The sequence below is a fragment of the Pogona vitticeps genome, chromosome 9 (genome assembly GCF_051106095.1).
Source record: "Pogona vitticeps strain Pit_001003342236 chromosome 9, PviZW2.1, whole genome shotgun sequence".
In the NCBI taxonomy this organism is placed as follows: Eukaryota; Metazoa; Chordata; class Lepidosauria; order Squamata; family Agamidae; genus Pogona; species Pogona vitticeps.
This window is the reverse complement of record NC_135791.1, coordinates 23,024,335-23,047,081: the sequence shown is the minus strand read 5'-3', so window position 1 is coordinate 23,047,081 and position 22,747 is coordinate 23,024,335. Positions and strand designations below refer to the sequence as shown.

The window sequence follows — 22,747 nt, the reverse complement described above, 5'->3', positions numbered from 1 at the left end:
CCTTACAACTTTACAACAGGAAACAGTGAAGTAACACAACTGAAACTGCACATACTAGCTGATTTATTGGTTGTTTACTTGACTAACATACATAATAAGTGGTGAATTTCAGACTGATGCCTGAGGGATGATCAAGTAGAATTTAGAAGAAAACTCTATTTCTAGAAAAGAGCATGTAAGTATAATGCCTAAGGAAGATGTTCTCTTAAGAAACACCACATTGCCTATTTTTGGACCAGCAAACCAATCTAAGGTTCATTTTCATGGAACTGCAGCACTGGGGGTCTCTGATTGATGAATATCATACTGAATCAGTACCTATTAACTCAAAGGGACTTTATTTTATTTTATTTTATTTTATTTTATTTTATTTTATTTATTTATTTATTTATTTATTTATTTATTTATTTATTTATTTATTTATTTATTTATTGGATTTGTATCCCGCCCATCTGGTCTATACAACCACTCTAGGCGTACTTTCTTCTAAGTAATCATGTGAAGGATTGCAATGCCTGTTAATTAAAACTTAATGTGCAATGTATTCATTAATATATTTTATTTGTTTGCTTATGTTATGTTATGTTAATGTCACTTTTCTCCGGGTATACATATTATATAGTATGTATCTATATATTGGACTCCCTCTATATGTAGATCTATATTATAATCTATTGATCTATATATTATGTCTCTATAATTATTGGACTCTTCCTTCTCTCTCGCCCAATCCCCTTTCCCCTTTCCAAGGCGTGCGGGCCCTTTAAGGCCGGCTGTCAAGAGAAAAGCGGAACTAGGGAGCAAGAAACGCGGTTACCCTGGCAACCAGGAGGGTGACGTGTAAACGGACCACCCTGCCTGCTCCACTCTCGCCCCATTGGTGGGCAGGTGTCATGTGGCGCTTCCGAACCCTGGTTCGGAGGCGGAAGCCGGTCTGGATAGGGGTTAGTGAGGGGCTGGAGGGCGGGGGCAGAAGACGGAACCCCCTGTTGGGTGAGTGAAGGAGGGTAGCGCTGTGTGACGTATTGAACTCCCCTATCAAAGAGTAATGGTTGGGACCGTGCCTGTTTCTCGTACTCTAGGGAGAGGGCACTTCCATTGGGGAAGCGGGGGGGAATCTTCATCTCTCTGTCAACAGGTCGATGGGAAGGGCTGTTTTCAGTTACTTTTTGGAGGAACTAGATTCAGATTGTCAGGGCTTTCAACCAGGGTGGGTGGTGGGCAGAGGAGAGAGAGGCTAACATGTGGGAAGAAGGACAACAAGTTATCTAAAATATACATAACCCAGAGTAGGAGAGTAATCTGAATAAGGAATTTTATGACCACCCCACAGATGGGTTTGGGGCTTGGAAAAGGGGGTGCCTTTCTGTCTCTCTCCCTCTCCCCCCTTCTTATCCCCACAGCGACGGCAAGGGGATAATTTATGATCGGAGGTTCTCCCAACAGAGAGTGGGAAAATGCTGCTTATTTCGGATTATAACTCCCAGGATGGGAGCTGCAATTCAGGAAAAATTACTATTTCTGTGTTCTGGTCTCAGATGCATTTGAGGTCCATTGCTGGTGGATGATGGGTATTCAGGACCTGAAAAAGTTGTGTTTGCAGCCGGAATTCTCTTGGAGGTTCTGCGGTCTCTGGGGGCTTCTTGGCTTGCTCTTTATTCATTGTATAATATTAATTATATAACATGGTGTCCTTTCTCTAAGGAATTTAAGGAGGAGAGCATCATATTCTCGCTGTCTCTATTGTATCCCGACAACAGCCCTGTGAGGTAGGGCAGGCTGACAGGAAGAGAGATTGGGTCGCCCAATGAGCTTTGTGGTTGAGCCAGGATTGAGACCTGGGAACTCCCATCTTAGCCCGGTACCTCAACATTGCTGTGGCACATTGGCCCTTTGCAGGATTCCTACAGGCAAGAAATGACTTATTTCCCTCCAGAGGTTGGTCGACTACACCTCCCATCTGCCCTAGGCAACATAGCCAGTGGTGAGGGATCCTGGGAGCTGCAGTCCAGCCCAAATCAGGGTGGCCACAAGTTGCCCACCCATTATCTAAAAGCTGATTTTTAAATACCATGATTATTTATCATTATCATGAGCTACTCCCAACCATATGGAAACTTAACTCATCAAACAATGTGTCAGCGAGATGCTCTGAATGTAATGTAAGAGTATCTTATCTGATTTGATTTCAACGTGTAATTACATTACAACGTTAGAAAAAATAGCATTTCCCTGTTTTGGACAGACCAAGTAGTGTGTATATATGTGAGCTTCTGTTTTTGGCATGAATAATACTGTTGCTGATTGGTACAATTCCACTGTTGAGATATGGGGGCAAGGAATTAGAGCTGAGGAGGGGAGGTGGATGACACAATTAAATTGTTTGGGTACACATTATGTCTACCTCATGTAATTGTCTCCTCCTCCTCTACCGAGAAAAATTATGCATGCAAAATGCAAATCTAGCCCAGGGAAATCAATGCCCTGTCCATTCTCATTTTGAGCTGGGAGACCAGAGGGACGTTTGAGGCTTCCCTGTCACAAGCATAGCTTCATTGGCTACAGGGGGTTGTTGTCAAATCCTCCCTGCAAAATTTTGTGTTATTAGAACTTCTGAGAAAGAATTCTGCGTCTCATATTTGCATGTGGAAATGCACAGAGTCTTCGCAACGCACTTTGGAAATCCAAACAGATAGATGTGCGCTTAGAACCTGATATGGAGCTTTTAGGAATAATTACATAAATCTGACTCAGAATGTGAAAGGGTAATTTCCTAGGGCACAGTGAGATTAGTTCCAGTCCCCTCCCCCTGCAAAATAACTTCTGAGCTCTTAATACAGTATAGGAATCCGTATGCACTGGGCTGGGAGCAAGTCCTATTTAATCTGATGCGACTTTCTCTTAGTAGACATGCATAAGATTGCCCTGTGTAAACATCAAATCTGTCTGCTGTTTTTTATGCATGTCTGTGTTTATATGCATGTACTCTGTTTTTTTCTATCAGTTTTTCTACAAATTTGAATGAGAGTTTTCCAGTCTTGGATTTTGCTAAATTCTTTTTTTATGTTTCAAAGTGTGAATAGTATGGACCAGTGGATCTGTTCTGCCTAATGGTGAAGCTGTATCGTAGGTTCAGACGGTGCCAATATTGACACTCTTGCCCTGACAAGTTTGATGTAGAATAGACCTTGCCACAATCTGTGTCGTATCTTGAGCTTCTTTCTCTCTTCCTCCACCAAGCTGTCACTTCTCATTGCTTTTTAATGAACTGCCTTTCCATATCCTTGATCTCTCCGATAAAATGATAATTTTAATTGGATTTGCCCTCCCCTTTTTCATCACTGAACACCTTGTAGCTCAGTACTGTACATGCTCAGCCCTCTTTAAAGTTCTTACGATCTGAATTCATTTAGCGTAGAATGGCTATGAATTCCTCTTGCCCTGAAAAACATCTTTATGTCACTAGGCTTCTGGAACATGAGAAAAGGCATTATTCTAAGGCTAACTGGCTTATATCCTTCAGATTTTTTTTGTCCATCTTCTTCCCCTACCAGAACAATGAGGGTCGGAAACGTGATCTTCTTTCAGTAATCCACTTTACGGAACTGTTACAGGGATTGCTAAAATGATGGACTTGACAAGGGCTGGTCCACAGGATCCCTTCCGGCTCTGCAGTTCTAAGAGTATTGTTATTAGCATGTTTTGCATCGCCCTACTCTCAAGAGACTGAGCAGTTTTTTTAAAAAATATCATGTTCCTACTTGTCGTAACTCAAGGGTGTGGGTGCATAATTGTCTCTGTGTTCTTTAGTTCTATTCTTAGGCCCCATGGTTCATTCAATAAAAATATGCCCCTCAGCGTCTCCTAAAGGGCTTGCCGGGTTGAACGCGTATCATGTGTCAAGCAAATTCTAGGCTGTCACAACCATGATCACTCCTTTCTCTCAACAACAGTTGAACAAAAAGGAAGCCTTCGTTAAGCGGCAGGGAAGACCTGAGGTGGCCAATTCACGAGGCAGACGCTCCACCGGAACGGAAGGCTTCCCCTCCTAGCGCAATCTCTCATGGACAGTCCTCCGTGTCCCTGTCTCCAGAGTTTTGTTGTTCTCGCCAAGGGGTACAGAAGGAGGTTGGCATCTCTGCCAGCGGCCACAAAGAGCGATCTGTCTGCAATGTGCCTGGCACGGCTAGCCTCCAGCTCCTTGTCACATGTCATGCGATAATCTTAATTCTAGTGGGCATTAGCCCCGAGACCAAGGCACATGAGACGTTTGCTTTCCTCCTGTCCCTGTGTTCGTTTTGTTGTTTGCTGGACGACGAAGCATCATCATCGTCATCGCCGAAACACCTTTGGAGTGAGGCACCTGGCAGGTGGGCCCAGAGAAGATGCAAAGCTGCCCTCCACCAATCCTGGAGCCGAGGGCTATGGCGTGATGCAGAGGCCTGGCCTCTGACACTGATCCCTGAACAGGCGATCGGTGGGTGGTGCGCTCGCTTTCCTTTTCCCCCTCCTCTGTCCACAGTGGAGGTCAAAGGTTTTATGCTCAAAGCTGTCGGGAAGAGGGGAAAGGGTTGACTCAGACCCCACCACCACCCACCCTTCTCCTGTTTATGACTGATTGAGCTATAAAGATGTTCCCTGCCCTCTCTCCCAGTCCCTTGTTTACTCTTTTCTTGGCATTTGGGGTAATGTCCCTGCGCCCCCTTTGCTGCCCATACCCCTTGCCCTAACCCGGCCTCATCTGGGAAAGTTTTGCTTTTTTTCAATCGCCCCATCCCTCGGCTCCAAAGTTGCTTTGTTTTCCGGCTGCCGAAAGAGTGACTCAGCCGGTACCAAACTCCACCCCTGGGGAAAGCTTGCCGGGATGATCCTGGGGAGATAATTGGGCATGAGGTTAAACCGTGCGGATTGTGCAAATGCAGCAGCGAGCGGTCCCTTTCGCGGAACGTTCAGAATAGAAAACAAAAGACAAACAGAGAGCTTTCCATGATAAATCTTCTTCTTCAAGGCTGTGCATCAAATTCTTCTGGACAGTTCCGACCTTACGTCCTGTTTTTAATGTCCCATATTCACACGGCCGACGGTGTAGAGGCAGGGCAGCTTCTTAGAGGGAAGGCGCTGCAGCATGCATGTCGGTTTCAAGCTCTTCCTCAGCTGATAATTTGGAATTTATGGTCCATCTCTTAAAAAGGGAGGACAGTCACAGGCAATTGGGGTGGGGAGCTGGCTCCTTTTCCCTTTCTGCTTTTTTGAGACTTGAAGACTTTCTCTTGAGCTGGTGGAGGGATGGCTGCCCATTTAACATGGCCTTGCCTCTCATAGAGTTGGGATTCGGCATTTAGTCAAACCACCAGGAACAGTCTGTTTAAGCCAAATGAAAGCCAAATAAATAGTTTTGCCCGGTGGATGCTCCCTTTAGCATGCTATACTGCTTGTTTGATGTGAAGAGTCCATGATGTCCGAGAACTTGCGTTGGTCTTCAGTGGATGCCCTGACCGGCCATTCTATGGTATCTTACAGTTCATGGGAAAAAAATCAGGAGAAAACTCTGTGGTTGTTCAGTTCACTCTTGAATAGAGCTGTCGGTGCGTTCTTTGTGATGACAACTCTGTGACCTATGCAGTGGGTTCCGACATTAAACACGATGACAAAGAAGTCCCATCCTCTCTGTCCAGTGCATGAAAAAGCCAGGAGTATTTTTGGGGGGTGGAAATAAAGGATTTTTTAAAAAAAAATCAAATAGATTTAAATCGCAATTTAATTTTTAAAAATCAGGGTTTTTTTTGTTTAAGTCATTTAAAAATCCTTTTTAAAAAAACTTAAATCATGATTTAAATAAGTTTGATTTAAACCAAATCCATTTTAATTTGATTTAAATCAAATCCACCCTGGCCAAGAATAATAGAATATGACTTTGGAGAAGAAGGGGGGGGGGGGGGTGGAAGGACAAGCCTAATATAAAATTGATCAAAACTCAGAAGGGTTACGTTTTGGACTTCAATTCCCAGAATCCCCTAGGCTGAGAAGTAAAATCCAGAAAAGGTAACGTTTCTGAGTCCTGTTATTAGAACTCTTTATTGATCTTTGCATCTGCCTTCCTGGCCTATGTGTGGATTTTGAAGAATGTGTTTTGATGCCAAACTTAACATCATTATGGTTGTTGTTGGTAGTATATGGCTAATAGAGGAATGGAGCAGAAGGAAGAACTTATTTTATTTACTTATTTATTTATTTTATTTATATCTCGCCTATCTGGTCTGGCGACCACTCTTGGGAAGTGTTTCTGTGCAGAAGTGACACAGAAAATGGCAGCATTTGGTTGAGGTTTTAAAATGCTCCGGTGGCACTCCCTTCTACAGGAGCTTAGATATCTTTCTACCTGCAGACAAATTGCTTTGCCTCAAGATATGCAATTATAAGTAGCTGCTAGCCAAAGGAGGGGTTTTTTTTTAATGGCAGATGTTTTCCCTTTTTATCCTTTTCAATGTGATTTTTTTTAAAATTGCTTTTATTTAATAGTTTCAATGCATAAAATGTTTAATTGTTTTTATATTGTAATTTATTGCAATTTTTAATTGTACATGTTACTGTTATATATATTATAAGATGTCTTGGGCTTCTTTATTGTAGAAAGGTGGGGTATAAGTAGAAGGAAGGAAAGAAAGAAAGAAAGAAAGAAAGAAAGAAAGAAAGAAAGAAAGAAAGAAAGAAAGAAAGAAAGAAAGAAAGAAAGAAAGAAAGAAAGAAAGAAAGAAAGAAAGAAAGAAATGATATATTTGAATAACTGAAAGGAAAGTAAACCCCATCAGGGCTGAGAAATGATGCAGGGACATTCTCCTTTGTAAGGAGGAATGGACTATTTAATTGCTACCCTTTCACTTCAAAGCCCACCTTCAACATGGAGCTGTCCTCCCACACCAGCCCCAATTCTCCCCCTATCTTGTGTGGGTTATTTTAAAAGCAAAATTTGGAAGTGCTGCTGGCATGACGCACCTTGGAATGGTATGTGACCCAGATGGGAACGCCAACTATTTAAAAATCTCCCAGGTCCACCTCCCAAATTGCTTAATATGGGATTTCTGAATCAGTTAATCTGAATTTTACCCCTTGTCCAGAAGCAACAACATCAACTTGTGCTCTGTGCAAAGGCTAATCCAGAGGAGGAGGACATGAGACAGCTCGTGGGGCAAACTTGATCGCTCTTGGAAAACATAGTCACAAAGTTCTCATCAACAGCTCAGGCTCACTGCCATCTGTGAGAAAAGGCGACACTTCTGTTGTTGTTCTGATGCTAGCCAGTTGACTTGTTTCAATGGAAGCGACCAGCCCAGTTCTTGCCATATCAGATAAAATTTAGTACAGTGGTGCCTCGCAAGACGATTTTAATTTGTTCTGCGAAAATCGTCGTCTTGTGAAAAAATCGTCTTGCGAGGTTCCCTATGCATCGGTCTCAAAAAAAAGTCTTGCGAAGCATCGGTCTCAAAAAAAAACACGTCTTGCAAAGCACAGTCATAGAAAAAATGTCTTGCGAGGCACCATAGTGATAGCAAAAAACAATCGTCTTGCGGGTTTTTCGTCCTGCGAGGCAATCGTCTAGCAAGGCACCACTGTTATATGGTATATGTGAGGCAGGGGAACAATCGGGGACTACAGTTTCCAGAATTCTCCAGCCGTTGTGGGCAGTAGCTGTGCCAGCTGGTAGATCTGGCAAGTTGTAGTCCTCCAAAAGCAATTCTCTCAGGCTCTGGGCCATAATCTGGGAATCTAAACTGCTCTATTTATTTTGCAGATGACATGGTACAGAGGATAGTTTAGAACTACAGAACTGGAAGGGACCCTATGGATCATCGAGTCTAGCCCCTACCTGTCAAGAAGGCCCAGTGGGGAATCAAACTCGCAACCTCTCGCTCTGCAGCCAGATGCCTAAACCTCTGAGCTTGACAGGGAGAAGAAATGCTGGAACCTTACATTTCTTTAGAAACAAATGGCATGAATAAATTAGAAGGGTTTATGAACTGTACAGGAGAAACAAGTTGGCATGTTTAAGTACTGTTGCTGGGAACTGCCTACCGGCAGAGGATTTAATTTATTCCTAATTTATTTCTCTGCTATCCTGTCTTAACCTGTTGCCACTGGCACCTTTCCTGGCTCAAATCTCCCTTCAAAATCCTTTTCCCTAGGTCGGTCCTTTGCATTCCTGAAAGTTAGAAAGACGGGACAGAAAGGAAAGCTAAACAGCGAACCTTCTTCCACCTTCCCCAGATTTCTGCTTGCATAAACACAGGCACACATGCATCGTGCATTTCCAGCCCTGGGATTTAGGAGCCAGCTGGAAGCCGAGTTTTGATCCGGTGCCCCAGAATCCCAGGACTCTAGAGAGGGAGGATTTCTCGGAAAGAGGACTTAACACAGAGATGGGTGAGGATGGATCCAACCTAGCTTTGGTATCCCTCCCAGCTCTTTCCCCTACTTTTGTCTGCAGAACCTCGAGAGCAAATTTATTCTCTGTCCCCTCCCGAAAGCGGGCTGTCTCTTCCTCTAAGGCGGAGTCAGCTTGTCAGTGTCCCCAGCCAGCTGTCTTTTAAGCCAGCAGGTTGGGCAAGCAGCCCGTGATCATAAGAGGACTCCTAAACAACACCCAGCAGTTCACAGTCGCTAGCCACTTGCGGGTGAGTACTGTCTGTTTCCATCGGCCCCCCGGAAGCCCTCCTCCCATACCAAAGGGGAACTTTGGGGGACTGAGCGTAGCAAGACAGCAAAGGGGGTCAGCTGCAAGTTAAGGAAGCCCCCCGCCTGTTTCTTATTTCCTGCCCCACATTCATTTTTCTCTCTGCCTGCTGTGCTGCGTGCGGGTGATAATGCTGGTCTGTTTTGAGGATTATGGAGGGCGTGCACACAAGGTGCACAAAAGTCACAGGAAGAGCTGTATATAAAGGATGATTATCCGTATGATGTGTAGCCTTTGCATGGAAATTTTTCTCCTGCAGGCTGGCTGGATATCTCGGCGAGTTAGGTATCCCGATGCAGAGCCGGAGGTTGGAAATTCAGTTCCTGCACTGTGTGTTCTAGGGGAAGCATCAGCCTGGGTAGCCTTGGGCCAGCTGCACAGTCCCAGGGCTACCCCCCAGAAGAAGAGAAGAGTAAACCACCTCTGAGTACCCAGAAAACCCTGGAAACAGTTGTTATTAGTCAGAATCGACTTGATAACAGGCAATTATTTCATGTAAGGACTAGACCCACCCCGATCATGCACTTACTTAGGAAAAAATTACGACCCCATAAGAGGGCAGCGATCAGAAGAATTACTTGTTCGTGTTACAGTTGCCAGAGTCCCCTGGCCAGCACAACTCCTGGGAGATAAAAAATAACTTTCTCCTGTCCCTAAGATTAAGGTAACCTCTTGTCTTATATTCCAGGTCCATCTATAAGGAGAAAGCTTGGTTCCTTACCTTCGTAGACTCTTCACGGGTCACATTTCTTGGTCATGTTAGAGCACTTGGAATATTGGAAGAATGGGGCAGAATACAAAGACCTGGTTATTCTAAAGGCAGTGCACGTGTTAAACAATGCTCAGTCTGTTTTCATAGGCTTTTCCTCGGCGCAGAGAGAAGAGAAGGGCAGCAGGGGGAAGGGAGTGTGAGTCGGGGGTTCGAGAGTTTCCGCAGAGGCTATTCCATCCCAGCCTGTCTTGTTTTAAAACAACTTCCAGCTCTGGAAGGTCAGAGGGCCAGGTTTCGATCTCCCAAGGCCACCCCCCCCAGGGGTCAGACCAGGTTTCAAAAATTAGAACAAAATCAGAAGTCAGTTTGTGGTTCCGTTTTTGTGGATTTCAAGCTGTTTGAAGGTTTTGGGGTGGCCTCGTGTGCCCTTTTATTGCAAAGCCCAGGTTTCCAGGCGTTGAAAATGATTTTTTTTTCCTCCAGGGGAAAGAATTTGGGAACAGCCAAAATGGCTTGGAAAGGGTGCCCTTCCACCATCCTTATTTTTAAACGGTCCTTTCACTCTCTCCCTCTCTGTGGCAGTGGGTCCCTCTGGCCTCCCTGATTCTTCCTTCCCTTCCGCAGGGCCCCCTCCGGCCAGCGCCATGGATTCCCGGCCCCTGTTCCAGACTCTCTACCTCCTGGCCGAGGACAACATCGCCTTCTTCCGGGACAGCACCACGGAGACGGGGCAGCGCTTCCTGACGGCTTTCACCACCATCCGGGAGCATGCCCGGCGCCTGGAGCCGGTGCTCAACCACTTTGCCACTGTCTACCACATCTTTGACTTGGACGAGCACACGGCGGCCAACGGCTACCGCAGCCTGGCTCAGACAGTGCGCTGCTGCCTGGCCCACATTGTGCACAAGAGCCGCTACGTGGCCGCCAACCGCCGCAGCATCTTCTTCCGCACCAGCCACAACTGCGCCGAGCTGGAAGCCTACTGTACGGCCTTGACTCAGCTCCGTGCCCTGGTCTACCTCGCCCAGCAGCTCCTGACCCAGAACCAGCCCGGCTGTCTCTTCAACCTCGAGGACAATGGGCTCTCGGTCCAGTTTCTCCAAGAGTACATCACCATGCGCAAGGGCTGCTTCTATGGCCGCTGCATGGGCTTCCAGGTGAGGATCTCTGGGTGGGTGCTTTCTTTTGGGGAGGGGGCTCAGGTTGGAAGAGGCAGCGGGCTTAGCCAGCACAGAGATGGGGGGGGGAGGATGCTTTCCAGATCTTGAATCAACCTTTTAAAAGTTCTTTTCCCTGTGGCTCCCGGGAGCATCCATGTGTGTGTCTTTGCTTCGATGTCATCAAGGGACCTCCTTCCTCTTAAGGCTCGCAGTCTGTATCTGGAAAGGTTGGGGCTTGGTTTGGAAATTCTCTTTTGGGGCTACGAATCCTGTATCCTCTAGCCAGCATGGATTCTGGGGTCTGTCGTTCAGAGGAGTGACATCCCTAAGGTCAAGCCAGGATGGCTGAGGTATCCGAAAAAGTAATTTATTTATTTTTTTAGGTGTTGAGCTCTTGCTTCGTGCCCCTCTTCTCCTCAAATCCTGGTTTCAAACCTAATCCATGGCACTTTTTCCATAAGCTCTTTAGTTTCCATGATTTCCAACTGCATAGCTTGCATTCCTTCCTTCCTTCTCGTCCCCAGTCGCTCTACAACTATTTAGACTGTGCATTTTCCTTTGGCTGGGGTCCTCTGTTTGACTTAGGTTCTTCCATTATGTATTTGATTTTGATACTGCCGTGGTGCCACGTAAATAAGTAATCACACAGAGATAAACATCAAGAGAGCCTGAAGCATGTCAGCAAAAGGCAAATGCATTTGCCTCCAGGGACCTTGGTCTTCTTTACAGGAAACTGAATTTCCACCCCATATTCTCCCAGTTGGGTGGCCCTTTCCTGCCCTCCTTTCCTCAAAGCATAGCTTATCCCGAAACAGCTCATCAGGCAGGTTTGTCAGAGCCCTTACTCAGGGCCTCTGTGTAACAGAATTTGTGCCCTGGCCATCACCTCGTCTTTTTCCACATTTCCACATAAGCTATGGCCTCGGTATTTTGGCCTTCAGCAGCGTGTAATGCCATCGTCCAAGTTCCGGGAGCTTTCCTGATAGGAATCTCGCCCAGCCCGGGCTCCACTCTCAAAGGACATGAGTTTCCTGGCTGAATTTGGACCTCAGTGGGGCAGCCCCAGACCCTCTCGCTGGTCTCGACCCAAAGGCCTTGCTAGGAGGGATGCTGGAGCGATCATGTCTCTCCTGCTCTTCCCTGCTTTGAGTAACCGGCATCCTGCTCTCTCTCCGCACTGCACTGGAAAGATGTTGGCCTTGTCATCTTCGCTCGTATAGCCTAGTTGTCAAACCCACGGCCTTTCTCAGCCCCCTCTGTTAATCCAGGCTGTGAATCCGTTTTCTCAGCTAACTCTCCTTTCTTGTTGTTATGGAGAGCCCTGGTTAGCACTGGGGAAACGCATGTCAATGCCAGCCTGGCCGGCCTTAACGGTGACCTCTCGCCTCACAGTTTGCTCCCTCGATCCGACCCTTCCTGCAGACCATCGCCATCAGCCTCGTTTCTTTTGGGGAAAACTACAAACGTCACGTTTCTGGCCTTGGTGAGTAGCAGGGCCTTGGCCCAATCTCAGCACATTAGCGATGAGCCTTTTATTTCATGATGTCCTTCTTGGTCTTGCGGGGCTGTTTTGACAACTTTTCTTTCCACGCTACTGGCCGACGAGGGCCGATGTCAATTTTGCCGCACTGTGTATAAATAAAGTGACGCGTTTTAAAACTGGGGGCTTCTTAAAGCCTAAGGCATATGGGTCCAAGAGCAGAGAAGGTTGCTGGAGGCGTGCAACAGGAATTGTAAGATGAATATCTTTTGGTGTGGCTGCCTTTGTTTCACAATGCAGCTTACGCCGCAATATAATTACATTATGCTGAACGCCAAATCGTAAAACCCTTGGCTAAATACAATAGCTAGGTTTACAGCTTTCCATGAAATATTTGTGGAGGCTGCTTGCTTTGAGTCAGGAATGAGTACATGTTCTGTGTAAGCATTAATGCCGCACTGTCTTTGTGTACAGTAATTCCAGGGTGCGTTCTTTCACAGCAGAGAGTCTAAAGAACTTCGCTGTCAGCAGTCGCAAATATATTTTAACTGTCTGTGACTTAATTCATTTTAATGGTTCTTCTGCATGTATTTGGCTTTGGTCACTGATTTTAATAAACCTGTTGTTGAATTTGTTTCTACCAGCTTGTTTGTGTTGTATTTTATAATGGTTGTAGCTGCTCCGTAAGCCTACCTAGAAGTGGAAAAGAGGAGTAGAAATGTCAGTAATAACAGTATTAATAATAGTAATACTACTGCAATTGCTATCCATGATTAGTGATGGATTTTTCTTACAATCATATGGCACTGCTTCCATGTTTTTTTATTTCAGAGTTGTCGTGATGCTAGTCTGTGCAAGCATTTCAGCAAGAAACACAAAAGGATACCCCTGTCTCTACGAGCCTGACATGAACGTTTTATTGTGTAATTTCTGTATTTAACCTCATATGTCTGAAGAAGTGGCCGATATTCCATAAAAGCTTGCATTAGAATAAAAACTAAAAAGTGCCACATTTTTTTTTCTTTCATTTTGTGTTTCGTGCTGAGATGGTCTTTGATGGTTCCCAAAGTGGGAAGTGTAAATGTCATGGGCTGTTCCTTCTCTGAATCTAAAGCCATAGACTCAACCCTGTGCCGTGACTAGCCACCCTAACCCCCCCCTTAACATCTTTGTCTTGCCTCCTCTGTTGTCCAGGTGTGGCCGCCGGCTCCCTTTTCACCAGTGGGAAATTTGCCATTGACCCAGAACTGCGTGGTGTTGAGTTTGAGCGCATCACTCAAAATCTCGATGTGCATTTCTGGAAAAGCTTCTGGAACCTGACTGAGATGGAATTGCTGGCGGTGAGTCCTACCTGACTGGAAGCCTGCAGAGCCTGGGAACTGCCCAGGGAAGAGGCTTGTGGGGTGGGAGGGGGTTGTACCTCTTCCAGAGGGGATCACGTTGTGAAGGAATGAGAGGGCAGCAGAGTGTGTGTGTGTGGCCAAGAAAGTGTGGCCTGGATTGTCATGCTATAAGACTATGATGATGACGAAAGAAATTAGAGATAAAGAAGGAGAGACACATAATCTACAGAGTTAGGAAGGAGGGTGGGACTGTTCCCAGAATCCTGCCCCCAAACCATGCTGGCCAGCAAATTTTGGGAGTTACTGTTCTCCCACCCAAAAAAAAAACCCACCCCAGCTTCCCCCATCTCTCGTGTTGATAAGAATACAACGCCATCGGATGTAAGATGGGAAAGCACTGCTCCAGGGGCTGAGGTGGTGGTTGCTATGGGTCTAAACCCTGTAGGGGTCCTGTGCTCTGGACGTTTCTTGAAGGGACAGGGAGGGGGAAGAAAGGCAGGCTGTGTTTTTGATGTTTGTTTCAGAAAAGCTCACGCTGTCTCTTGCCCTCTCTTGCAGTCCTTGGCCAGCATGACCTCCTCCCAGGTCCGGCTCTCTCGGGCCCTGTCGGTGCCCCCTCATTCCTTTGATCTGCCTCTGGTTGCTGACCCCAAGCTGACAGTGACCATCACACCCCCGGTGGCTCACACGGGACCTGGACCGGTTCACATGAGGCTCATCTCCCACGAGTTGCGTGAGGGGCAGGTGAGAGGCCGAGAACGCTGATGGGGTGGCATGATGCCTTGATTGCCCTTGCCCACAGCAGAGAGGGTTGCCTTAAAGCACACACTGAACACTGGACTTTAGCTGTGAAATCGCTTTCTAGACAAACAGTCTCGTCACGTCTTAAGATAATACCTGGACAACCTTACCAATAAGAATAGTTTGAACAATCAGCCTGGGAAGCCAGTTACCAATAAAAAGTGCTCTCTGCTAACTTTCTCATTTTTTAAAAAACCTGGCCTGTTAATTCTGATTGCTGCTACTTTATTGATTTTAATGGTGTCCATCTGCCGTTGTTTCCATTCCATTCACCATAAGCCACAGGATGTTTTTAATAAGAGCTTGGAAAAGATAAAACCTTGGTGGTTGAGAGTTTCTAGGAGTTGTTATCCCAAAAGATTTTTTTCCCCAAGCTCTGTTTTTAACATACGTAGCATATCCTTATTTTAAACGTGTAATTTTTCGGTAGTGATGCCAATCAGAGGGGGTGCCCTATGTCAGACATATGTACTTCCTCGTTCACTCTCCCTTCTGTACTTGCTGTATCCGTTACATTCTTCCAGGGCAAGAGCAAACCACAGTTTGTTGTAGATGAAACAGTAAACGATGGTTTACCTCCAGTGAGGGGATAGAAAGCAACTGATTGGGCAGGAGGGAAGACCAGGAAACCCATGGTTCTTTGTAGACTTACCGGCATAGATGGGCAAGATAGCAGTCCTTCAAAAAAAAAAAAACCTGGGCACAAATTCTTTAACATAAAGCCATTCAATCCTGTAGGTCTGCCACTTGCAGTCTGGAGTGATACAGTCCAAAAAAATGATGGTTTTATTTGTCTAGGATGCCCTCAAGGAGACCCAGTCCCAGACGCTGATGCTACCAGGAGAGGCTGGTGGACACCTGCTGGGTCCTTTTGCATCTCAAACGCCTGGTACTGCATTCTCTGCCTGTTCTTCTTTTCCCATTTCCAGGAGAGTGAAGAGCTTTGCAATCTGCTGCGCCCGGAAGGTCCCCTGGCCTTGGAGCTGCGCTGGAGGACGAAGCCCCTGCCTCGCTCCCCTTACCTGGTTGTGCATTTCCACGGAGGGGGCTTCGTGGCTCAGACCTCGAAGTCGCACGAGCCCTATCTGAAAGCCTGGGCTCAGGAACTGGGCGCCCCCATCCTCTCCATTGACTATTCGTTGGCGCCCGAGGCCCCCTTTCCTCGGGCTTTGGAGGAGTGTTTCTATGCCTACTGCTGGGCCCTCAAGAACTGCCACTTACTGGGTGAGGCACAGGAGATGCAGGGTAGTTTCGGGGAGAGCGGGTCTCGGTCCTGATCCTCCTTTGAGAGAAGGACCTGCCCCTCAGGCTGTTCTGGGTTGGGTGTCTGGAGCTGCCTTCTGCTGAATCAAATGGCGGTATGATCCGGGCAGCAGATCCTCAAGACTGAGGAGCCCTCCTCCCTTCTGCATGCCAACCATCCGCTTTTTCTCTCAGACATTAGCCTCGGGAGCCTGGCTGTTGCGTATGAGGCGAGAGTCCTGCTAAGCCCTTCTTCTGAATGTTTCACTCATTCTGAGGGGGTTTGCACCCCTTTCTGTATCCTGAGGTCTCTTTCCCTCATGTGCTTCTGAGGAGAACCATCCACAGGGCTGAGATCTGTTCTCACACCATTTTTTAAACCCTTAGAAAGAGCCATGGAGTACCTGTTAAATTTTTTTTTATCATGGTGCCATCATCCAGGCAGAAAGAAGATGATTTTCCTAGTTGGATCAGAGCAAGAATTTACATTTCTCCTCAGGAGGGCCTGGCGTGCTCTGGTCCATGGGGTCATGAAGAGTCGGACATGATTAAATAACAACAAAAGTAGCTACCAGATGCTCCTTGGCCAGAAATTGGAAAAGTTCCTTTCACGAGGCCAGAATCCCTCTGCCAGCCTATAATACCTAAAAATACCTTTTTCCCAAGCGGTGGCCTCATTTGTCCCCAGTGCCTGGGATTTCGAGGCATTGGGACTTTGGATTTTGAACCCTGTGCTCTCTTGCGCGGCTTCACATTGCCTCTTTTCACCCCTTGGCAGGCTCCACCGCACAAAAAGTCTGCCTGGCAGGAGACAGTGCCGGCGGGAATCTATGCATCACAGTGTCCATGCGAGCGGCCGCGTTTGGGATCAAGATGCCAGACGGGATCATGGCGGCGTACCCAGCCACGCTCATGCAAGCTTCCGCCTCGCCCTCCCGCCTTCTCACCCTGCTCGATCCGCTGCTGCCTCTGAGTGTCTTGTACAAGTGCCTCAGTGCCTATGCTGGTGAGGGGATCTCAGGGTAACAAGTGGGAAACATGAATGGGGATAAAAGGTGCTAGTCCTCAAGGTGCCACAAGACTTTTTTTGTTGTTGTTGACTGGTGATGGCCACTGTAGTTTGTTTCTCCGGGCAATCATAGGCTACCTCTGGATGTATCAAGAGAAGAGAAGACTCACAGGAAAAGACAGTAATGCTAGGACAATTTGAAGACAGTAGGAAAGTAGAAAGACCTTGGTAAAAGAAGCCACAGCCTTAAGTTTGCAATAGCCGTGCAGGGCTGTAAATGAGAGGACCTTTTGAGGTTGTGAACACATGACGACATTTTAGCAGATTACGCAGCGAGAGAGATCTCTTCTAGCACCTGTTTTGTTCCCCTTTTGTTCCCTATTTTTAGGCTGGAACTTGTCAGTCTGCCCCTGTTGATCCGCGTAGCTCTCCTAGGTTTTGGACAGAGACCCTTTCTATTAGCCGAGTTCCCTGGGGCTCTAACTATAAAGTCTGGGGTCGGATCGTGGGGTTGTGTGCACGCACGGTGTGGGTTCTGCTGCCGTGCCATAGTTCCACCCTTGAACAGGAGCAGCAGGATCTAGTAATGGGGTGCACCCCTGGATCTAGGCCGTGGAGGCTAAAGCAAGGCCAGGATCCCCGCACGTCCGGTTCTTGCAGGAGTCTTTGAAACTCGTGAGTGACTTGGATTTGAGAGCTTTTGGTTTAGTATTGAGGAAGAAGGGAGAGGAGACATGGAGCAATGGAAACCCAGAGATGACAGGCATGGGGACGAAGGATAGGGATGTTGGAAGAATTACGTCTCTGGACTACAACTCCCAGAATCTCTCACCTAGCATTTTATCTCGTGGCTTATTGAGTTGATTAGATTTGTCTCCTTTTCTCCCAGAAACTGGGATCCAAAACAGCTTATAATCTAATGATAGCAGCTAAACATCACGAGAGAGAGAAAGTATCTATATGAGTCATTGGATCATGATTGGAGGAAGGGGAGGTGGTGGTGGTGTTATTCCTGGGCTGAACCTTTCCCCCCCCCCCCATCTTTGTGCCCCATCACCAAGGGATGGAACCAGAGCCCCCAGAGGACCCCGCCCTGGAGAAGCTGGGCCCAGTGAACATGGTGCGCCGGGACACGGCCCTGCTCTTCCGAGACTTGCGGCTGAGCGCCACCGCCTTGTTCAGCTCATGGATGGAGAACGCAGGCAAGAGCAATGGGGCGGGAGGACCGCCGGGTAAGGAGCAGCCCATTTCTTCCCTGCCCTCTTTTCCCCATTTCTCATCCTTTCTGGCCTTCCTCTTGCCCACCTTGTCTCTACAGGGCGCATCTCTTTCTCAGGGTGCCTGCAAAGCTACGCCCGGCGCCCCGTGGCCCGGCTGTTCTCCATGCTGTCCCTGGTGCATCACTTCAGGTCCCAGGGCGCGTCCCTTACTAACCCAGCAGCTGGTAGGAGCCACTTCCCCCAGTCCACAACAGCATGCGCCCTCTGCTTGAGCCAAGGAGACGGGACAGAACTGCGCCACTGGGGTCGCTATTCCTCACCGCACGGTCTCATGCGTGGGCGCTGCAGCTAATACTGGCTGGTGGCATGTGCACTGGGCCGGGTTCACCAATAAAACTGGCTGGCTAAGGATCATAGTTTTGCAATAAAACTGGCTGGCTGAGGATCATAGTTTTGCAAGCTCTGCATGACAGTTCCAGGAAGAATTGGAGATGTGCTCCCTAGATGCATCACCGGCAGATGTGCAACCCCCCCCCTTCATATTTTCTCATCACGAGGTACACATTCTGCAGCTGGGCTACCTGTTTTTTGTTTCATCACATTTGCCATGTCTGCATGTGGAATCTCGCCTTCATTTATTCTTTCAGTAAGTCTGCGCATAGGTTGGCTGAGATGCTGGGGGGGTGGGGAGGACAGTGAGCACAACCTGAAGCCTCCAGTTTCTAAACTTGCCATTCCCCTGCAGTGGATGGAGGGAATCCTCTCCTGCATGTGAAACCGTCGTCTCTGCCTCCCTCTGTTTGGGGAAACCTCTCCTGGTTTTGGAGATGATGTCTCCCGTGCACTGTGTTTGTTGTTTACCTCTTCCTTCCTGACGTCCGGTGGTCTCTGCGTCTGCCCCAGACTTCTGATTTGGAAGACTTCAAATGAAGTGCCCCCTTGCTCTTTCCCACCTCCCAACAGCCTCAACAGCTACAGCCTGAGGTGTAAAAAACGCTTCCCCTCCCCTCCTGTCCCTCTGTTCATCTGAATGAAAGCTAGCATTTTTAGAAATCTGTTGGGTTTGCCAGGTTTTGCAGTTCAGGCCATGTTCCTTCCTTTCTCAAATCCCTTAAGAATTCCGGCTTCCGCTGCCTGGCATCGCTGTTTGCCATGGGGCAAAGTCCAGCGCTGGGCCTAGCACACGTTCACAGCATGACCAGGAGTGTCAAGGACACACACTTCATACCCCGGGTTGGAGTGTCAGTGGAGCACAGGGAGATTTTGAATGGGTACAGGTTATGGCTGAAAACTCCACATGTGGGGTTCTGGTTCTCTTTTCAAAGCCAAATATATTTAGTTTGCACAGAGAGGCTACATTCCTTGTTTAGGTTAGGATATTTGGAGGAGATATTGTGCGGTTGGGAATTGGGAAAGAGCAGGAGAAAGGAATGGAGGAAGTGATGAGCTGTGGAGCCCAGCAGGTGAAGCATCGAGGTCAGGGGCAACTGACCCTTGTCCTCTCTAGGAGATGGGCAGAAAGCTCTCCCTTCTAAAAGCAGGACCTTTCCTTGCAATCCACGATTCCAACTTTCTACTTGGGGTTCTGAGCATCTCTGCCGAGGCCCTGCATTCTGTGTTCCCTCTTGGATTTCAAATCGCAGAGCAGAACATAAAAGGGGCTCTGGCAGTGGTTGGAGATCAGGAGCGGCAAGCTGACCTGTCAGGACCCAAAGCCCCAAGGAGTTGGGCAGGGAGGGGGGCAGCAGAGGTTTGGGGAAACAGAGGATGCTGGGAAGGGCGGAGGGCCAAACCACACTGAGCTGGCCCCCAGGAAGGTGGGAGCCAGGAGCTGTGACTCAACGGTGTGGGCACTCATGTCCCCTCGCCCCCTCGCCTGCAGAAGCCGTGAGAAAGAGCATCTCCGAGGTGGGTCTCAAGTCCAAGTCGCTCGCAAGCTTCAGAGACTCTCGCAAGAGCCAGACGTACCAGGATCTGTCCCGTGCATCCGACGCCCCGCCAGACCTGGCCCGCGAGCCCGGCGGAGAACGCCAGGCGGGCTTCTTCTTGAAAGACAGCGAGCCCGAGACGGCCGCCCCCAGCACTAGCAACGGCCTGACCTTTCCTGACGACTTCCAGCCCCTGCGCTCCGACCAGCCAGTCACTTGTGTGCCCCTGGAGCTGTCGCCCATCCTCAAGAATCCATTCATGTCTCCTCTTCTGGCCCCGGATGCGATGCTCAAGGGGCTCCCGCCGATCCATATTGTGGTGAGCCAATGGCGGCGTTGGGGGGGCAGGGGCGGGGGCTGCAGGCCATGGTGGTCAGATGGCTGGGCGTCAGCTGGGGAGCGTGTCTGGCCCCATGGCAGTTTTCCATGAATTATCCCGGCTTATTTATTTCATTGGCCAACACACTCACCAAACTGTGGTTTTGATTGATTGATTGATTGATTGATTAATTGATTGATTGATTGATTGATTGATTGATAACCCGCCTTTCTCCTTAAAGAGGGCCCAAGGTGGCTTACAGCAATTAAAATCCTATATTTGAGTTAAATGAGTATACAGTGTTAAAAGGATCATTAATACAATACGAAAAAACCTAGGCAGGGGCAGGTGGCTGTGGCCCCCCAGATATTTTTGGATGACAACCCCCCCAAATCCTTTAGCATTGGCTGGGATAGTGCGGACCGATGGGAGTTCTTGGCCCAAAACCTATGGGGGAAAGTTTTCGCCTGGCCCTGCTGTAAGGGATGCTTGACCCCCGAGGGGTTTCAAGAGGTGCAGGTGAACAACGAGCGCACGCAGACCCGTAGCCTCGCTGACTCTCACTCTTCCCGCTTTGCCTCTTGCCTCCCGCTAGGCTTGCGCCCTGGACCCCATGCTGGATGACTCCGTGATGTTTGCCCGGCGCCTGCGGTCCCTGGGGCAGCCTGTGACCCTGCGCGTGGTGCAGGACCTGCCCCACGGCTTCCTCAGCCTCTCCCAACTGTGTCGCGAGACCCGCCAGGCGACGGCCCTCTGCACGGAGCTGATCCGGGACGTCCTGCTTCCCCCGGAGGAGGGCCCTCCGCAGGCGCCTCCTGTCTCTTCCCTCCGCAAGCATCGCAGGCTGGAGCGGACCTCCCACGGCGGTGGGGCGGCTGCCGCTGCCACCCCTGCCACGACCAACCACGCTCCTCCCCAGCAATCCAGCACCACCAGTCCCCAGCCGGAGGGGGTGAATGGTACTGCTGGAGAAAGCAGCCCTGCCACTAGCCTCAAGGTCACCGCGGCCATTGGGAACCGCTCTCCAGGCGATCAGCAAAGTGGAGGCAAGGAGGGTCCTCCTTCCAGCCCCCCGCCAGCTCCTCTTGTCGTCCCGGGCCAGGATGCCAGCCCCTTGGGCAGCACCGTGGGCAGGGGGGTGGGGGCCTGAGCCCCATCGCCAGCACTGTGTGGTACAGACTTCTTTTTTGCCGTGGAAATGCTTCCGAGTGTTTTTTTTCTTTCCGTTTTGGTGACGCCTAAGCACAACGGACCGGCCCCTGGCCATGCTGAGATCAATTTAGGGAGGGTGGTCTCTTTTTGCTACCGAAGCCTGGGAGTGGGTTGGGGTGGTGGTGGTCCTGTTATTATCCATCCCACCCACCCACCCCAATCTTCCAAAATGCTGTGTTTTACACGTTTGGGATTTTAAGGAACCGCGTAGAAACCACGCAGCCCATCATCTCCTCTTCCACCCTTGGAGTTGGCTAGCCTCCCTCTAGCCTTTCCTAGGTTCGTCACCGGTCTGTGATCCTTCCTTTTGAACCTTGCCCTTCACGACCACTCCTGATCCCTTGACACATAAGCACCACTCCAGTATTACAGAAGCACCTCTGGGGGAAGCTTCCGTTGATGATCGGCTGCCAGATTACACCAGGCCCATTCCTTGGCCTAGTTGGCGTACAAATGCCGGCCTCTCCCTTCTTGGTTATTTTTATGGAGGAAGGGGATAAATGTTCTCCAGCACTGCCCAACGAATCCTGAAAACACTCTGCGACCCCCTTCTACTTGCACAAGGTGAACCACCACTTGCCCAGTCCCACCAGCAGACGGGGTAACCCGACCGACGGCCACTTTCTCGGTATTAGCCTTCGTTTGGGGAAAGCACACCCTTACACTGTGATCTGTCCACATAAATCCGCTTTATCCCCTCTCCACACTCGTCCTTTGGCCTTCTACTGTTGCTGCTATGAACCAAATGGGAGGGAAGTCTTAAGAGCCGAACAGGTATTTTTCCCTGCCTGAGAAGGGCTGTGGCATTTCCACTCCAACCTTTCTCTCCTTCTCGAGACAGACATTTTTGTAAATAAAAAAACGGATTGATTTTGAGTGGTGTGGCTTCTGTCCAGGGAAACTCTGAGACATTATGCATGCTTTGAGTAGTTCTGAGTAAGGCTGGGAGCGGATAGTCGTGAAGGAAAGAGAGTCACAAAAACAGTGAACACTCCCAAATGCCAGGTCTTTACTTAGCAGCTCTGCTGTTGTGCTGATCTGTTGAGCAAATTATTACAGAACAAGGTAATTTCGATACTGGCACAAAAACAGCTAAAGTTTTATTAGCATGTCTCTCTACGCAAACCTTGTTTTGATGTGCTGTCAAGTTGCCTTCGACTTACGGCAACCCATAATGAATGAGCGAGTTTAGGAATATCCCGTCCTTCACAACCTTGCTCAAATTTCCTGCTGCTTTCAACATTTCCCAGCATTACTGTCTTTTCCAGATCATCCTGCCTTCTCAGGATGGTGCCCAAAGTAGGGCAACCTCGGTTTCAACATTTTTACCTCCAGAGATAGTTCAGGCTGGACATGATCTACTCAAACCTGTAAGGCTTAAAAGGAGAACCAGATTTATAAATCTCTGCATGTGTTATTTGGAAGGGATTTTATCCTCCAGTCTCGATCCAGCTATAAACGCAGGCTTTTCTCAGCCGTCTTTGGGTGTGGTTGTAATCTAAGAAGTTCCAGAAATGTTTATTAGGCTCTTTCATTGCAAGCCTTTTCTGTGTGGGATGTGGTATTTATTTGTTTCTGCAAAAGAGGCTAGTC

The 22,747-nt window shown here is 48.4% G+C and overlaps 1 protein-coding gene across 5 annotated transcripts; it reads left to right on the top strand.

Annotated features, from left to right (window-relative positions):
- The first annotated feature begins 341 nt into the window (after positions 1-341).
- On the top strand, positions 342-22,030 carry LIPE (lipase E, hormone sensitive type). Of its 5 annotated transcripts, none has more exons than XM_072979496.2 (10): positions 342-993; positions 10,065-10,597; positions 11,993-12,083; positions 13,275-13,420; positions 13,982-14,167; positions 15,154-15,448; positions 16,245-16,472; positions 17,537-17,707; positions 19,578-19,942; positions 20,538-22,030. In XM_072979496.2, the coding sequence occupies exons 1-10, from the start codon at positions 894-896 to the stop codon at positions 21,090-21,092; spliced, it is 2,670 nt and encodes an 889-aa protein (XP_072835597.2). In that variant the 5' UTR covers positions 342-893; the 3' UTR covers positions 21,093-22,030. The 5 variants fall into 5 exon arrangements, with proteins under 5 accessions (XP_072835597.2, XP_072835596.2, XP_072835598.2 ...); XM_072979495.2 differs by lacking the exon at positions 342-993 and adding an exon at positions 1,000-7,002; XM_072979497.2 differs by lacking the exon at positions 342-993 and adding an exon at positions 1,000-8,418.
- Positions 22,031-22,747: the final 717 nt, after the last annotated feature.

Excerpts from the sequence above, each read along its gene's own strand:
- LIPE (XM_072979495.2), top strand. The coding sequence starts at position 6,852 with ATGGACTATTTAATTGCTACCCTTTCACTTCAAAGCCCACCTTCAACA. Across the intron at positions 13,421-13,981 it reads CTGAGATGGAATTGCTGGCG|TCCTTGGCCAGCATGACCTC; the intron begins GTGAGTCCTACC and ends CCTCTCTTGCAG. Across the intron at positions 19,943-20,537 it reads TCCCGCCGATCCATATTGTG|GCTTGCGCCCTGGACCCCAT; the intron begins GTGAGCCAATGG and ends GCCTCCCGCTAG.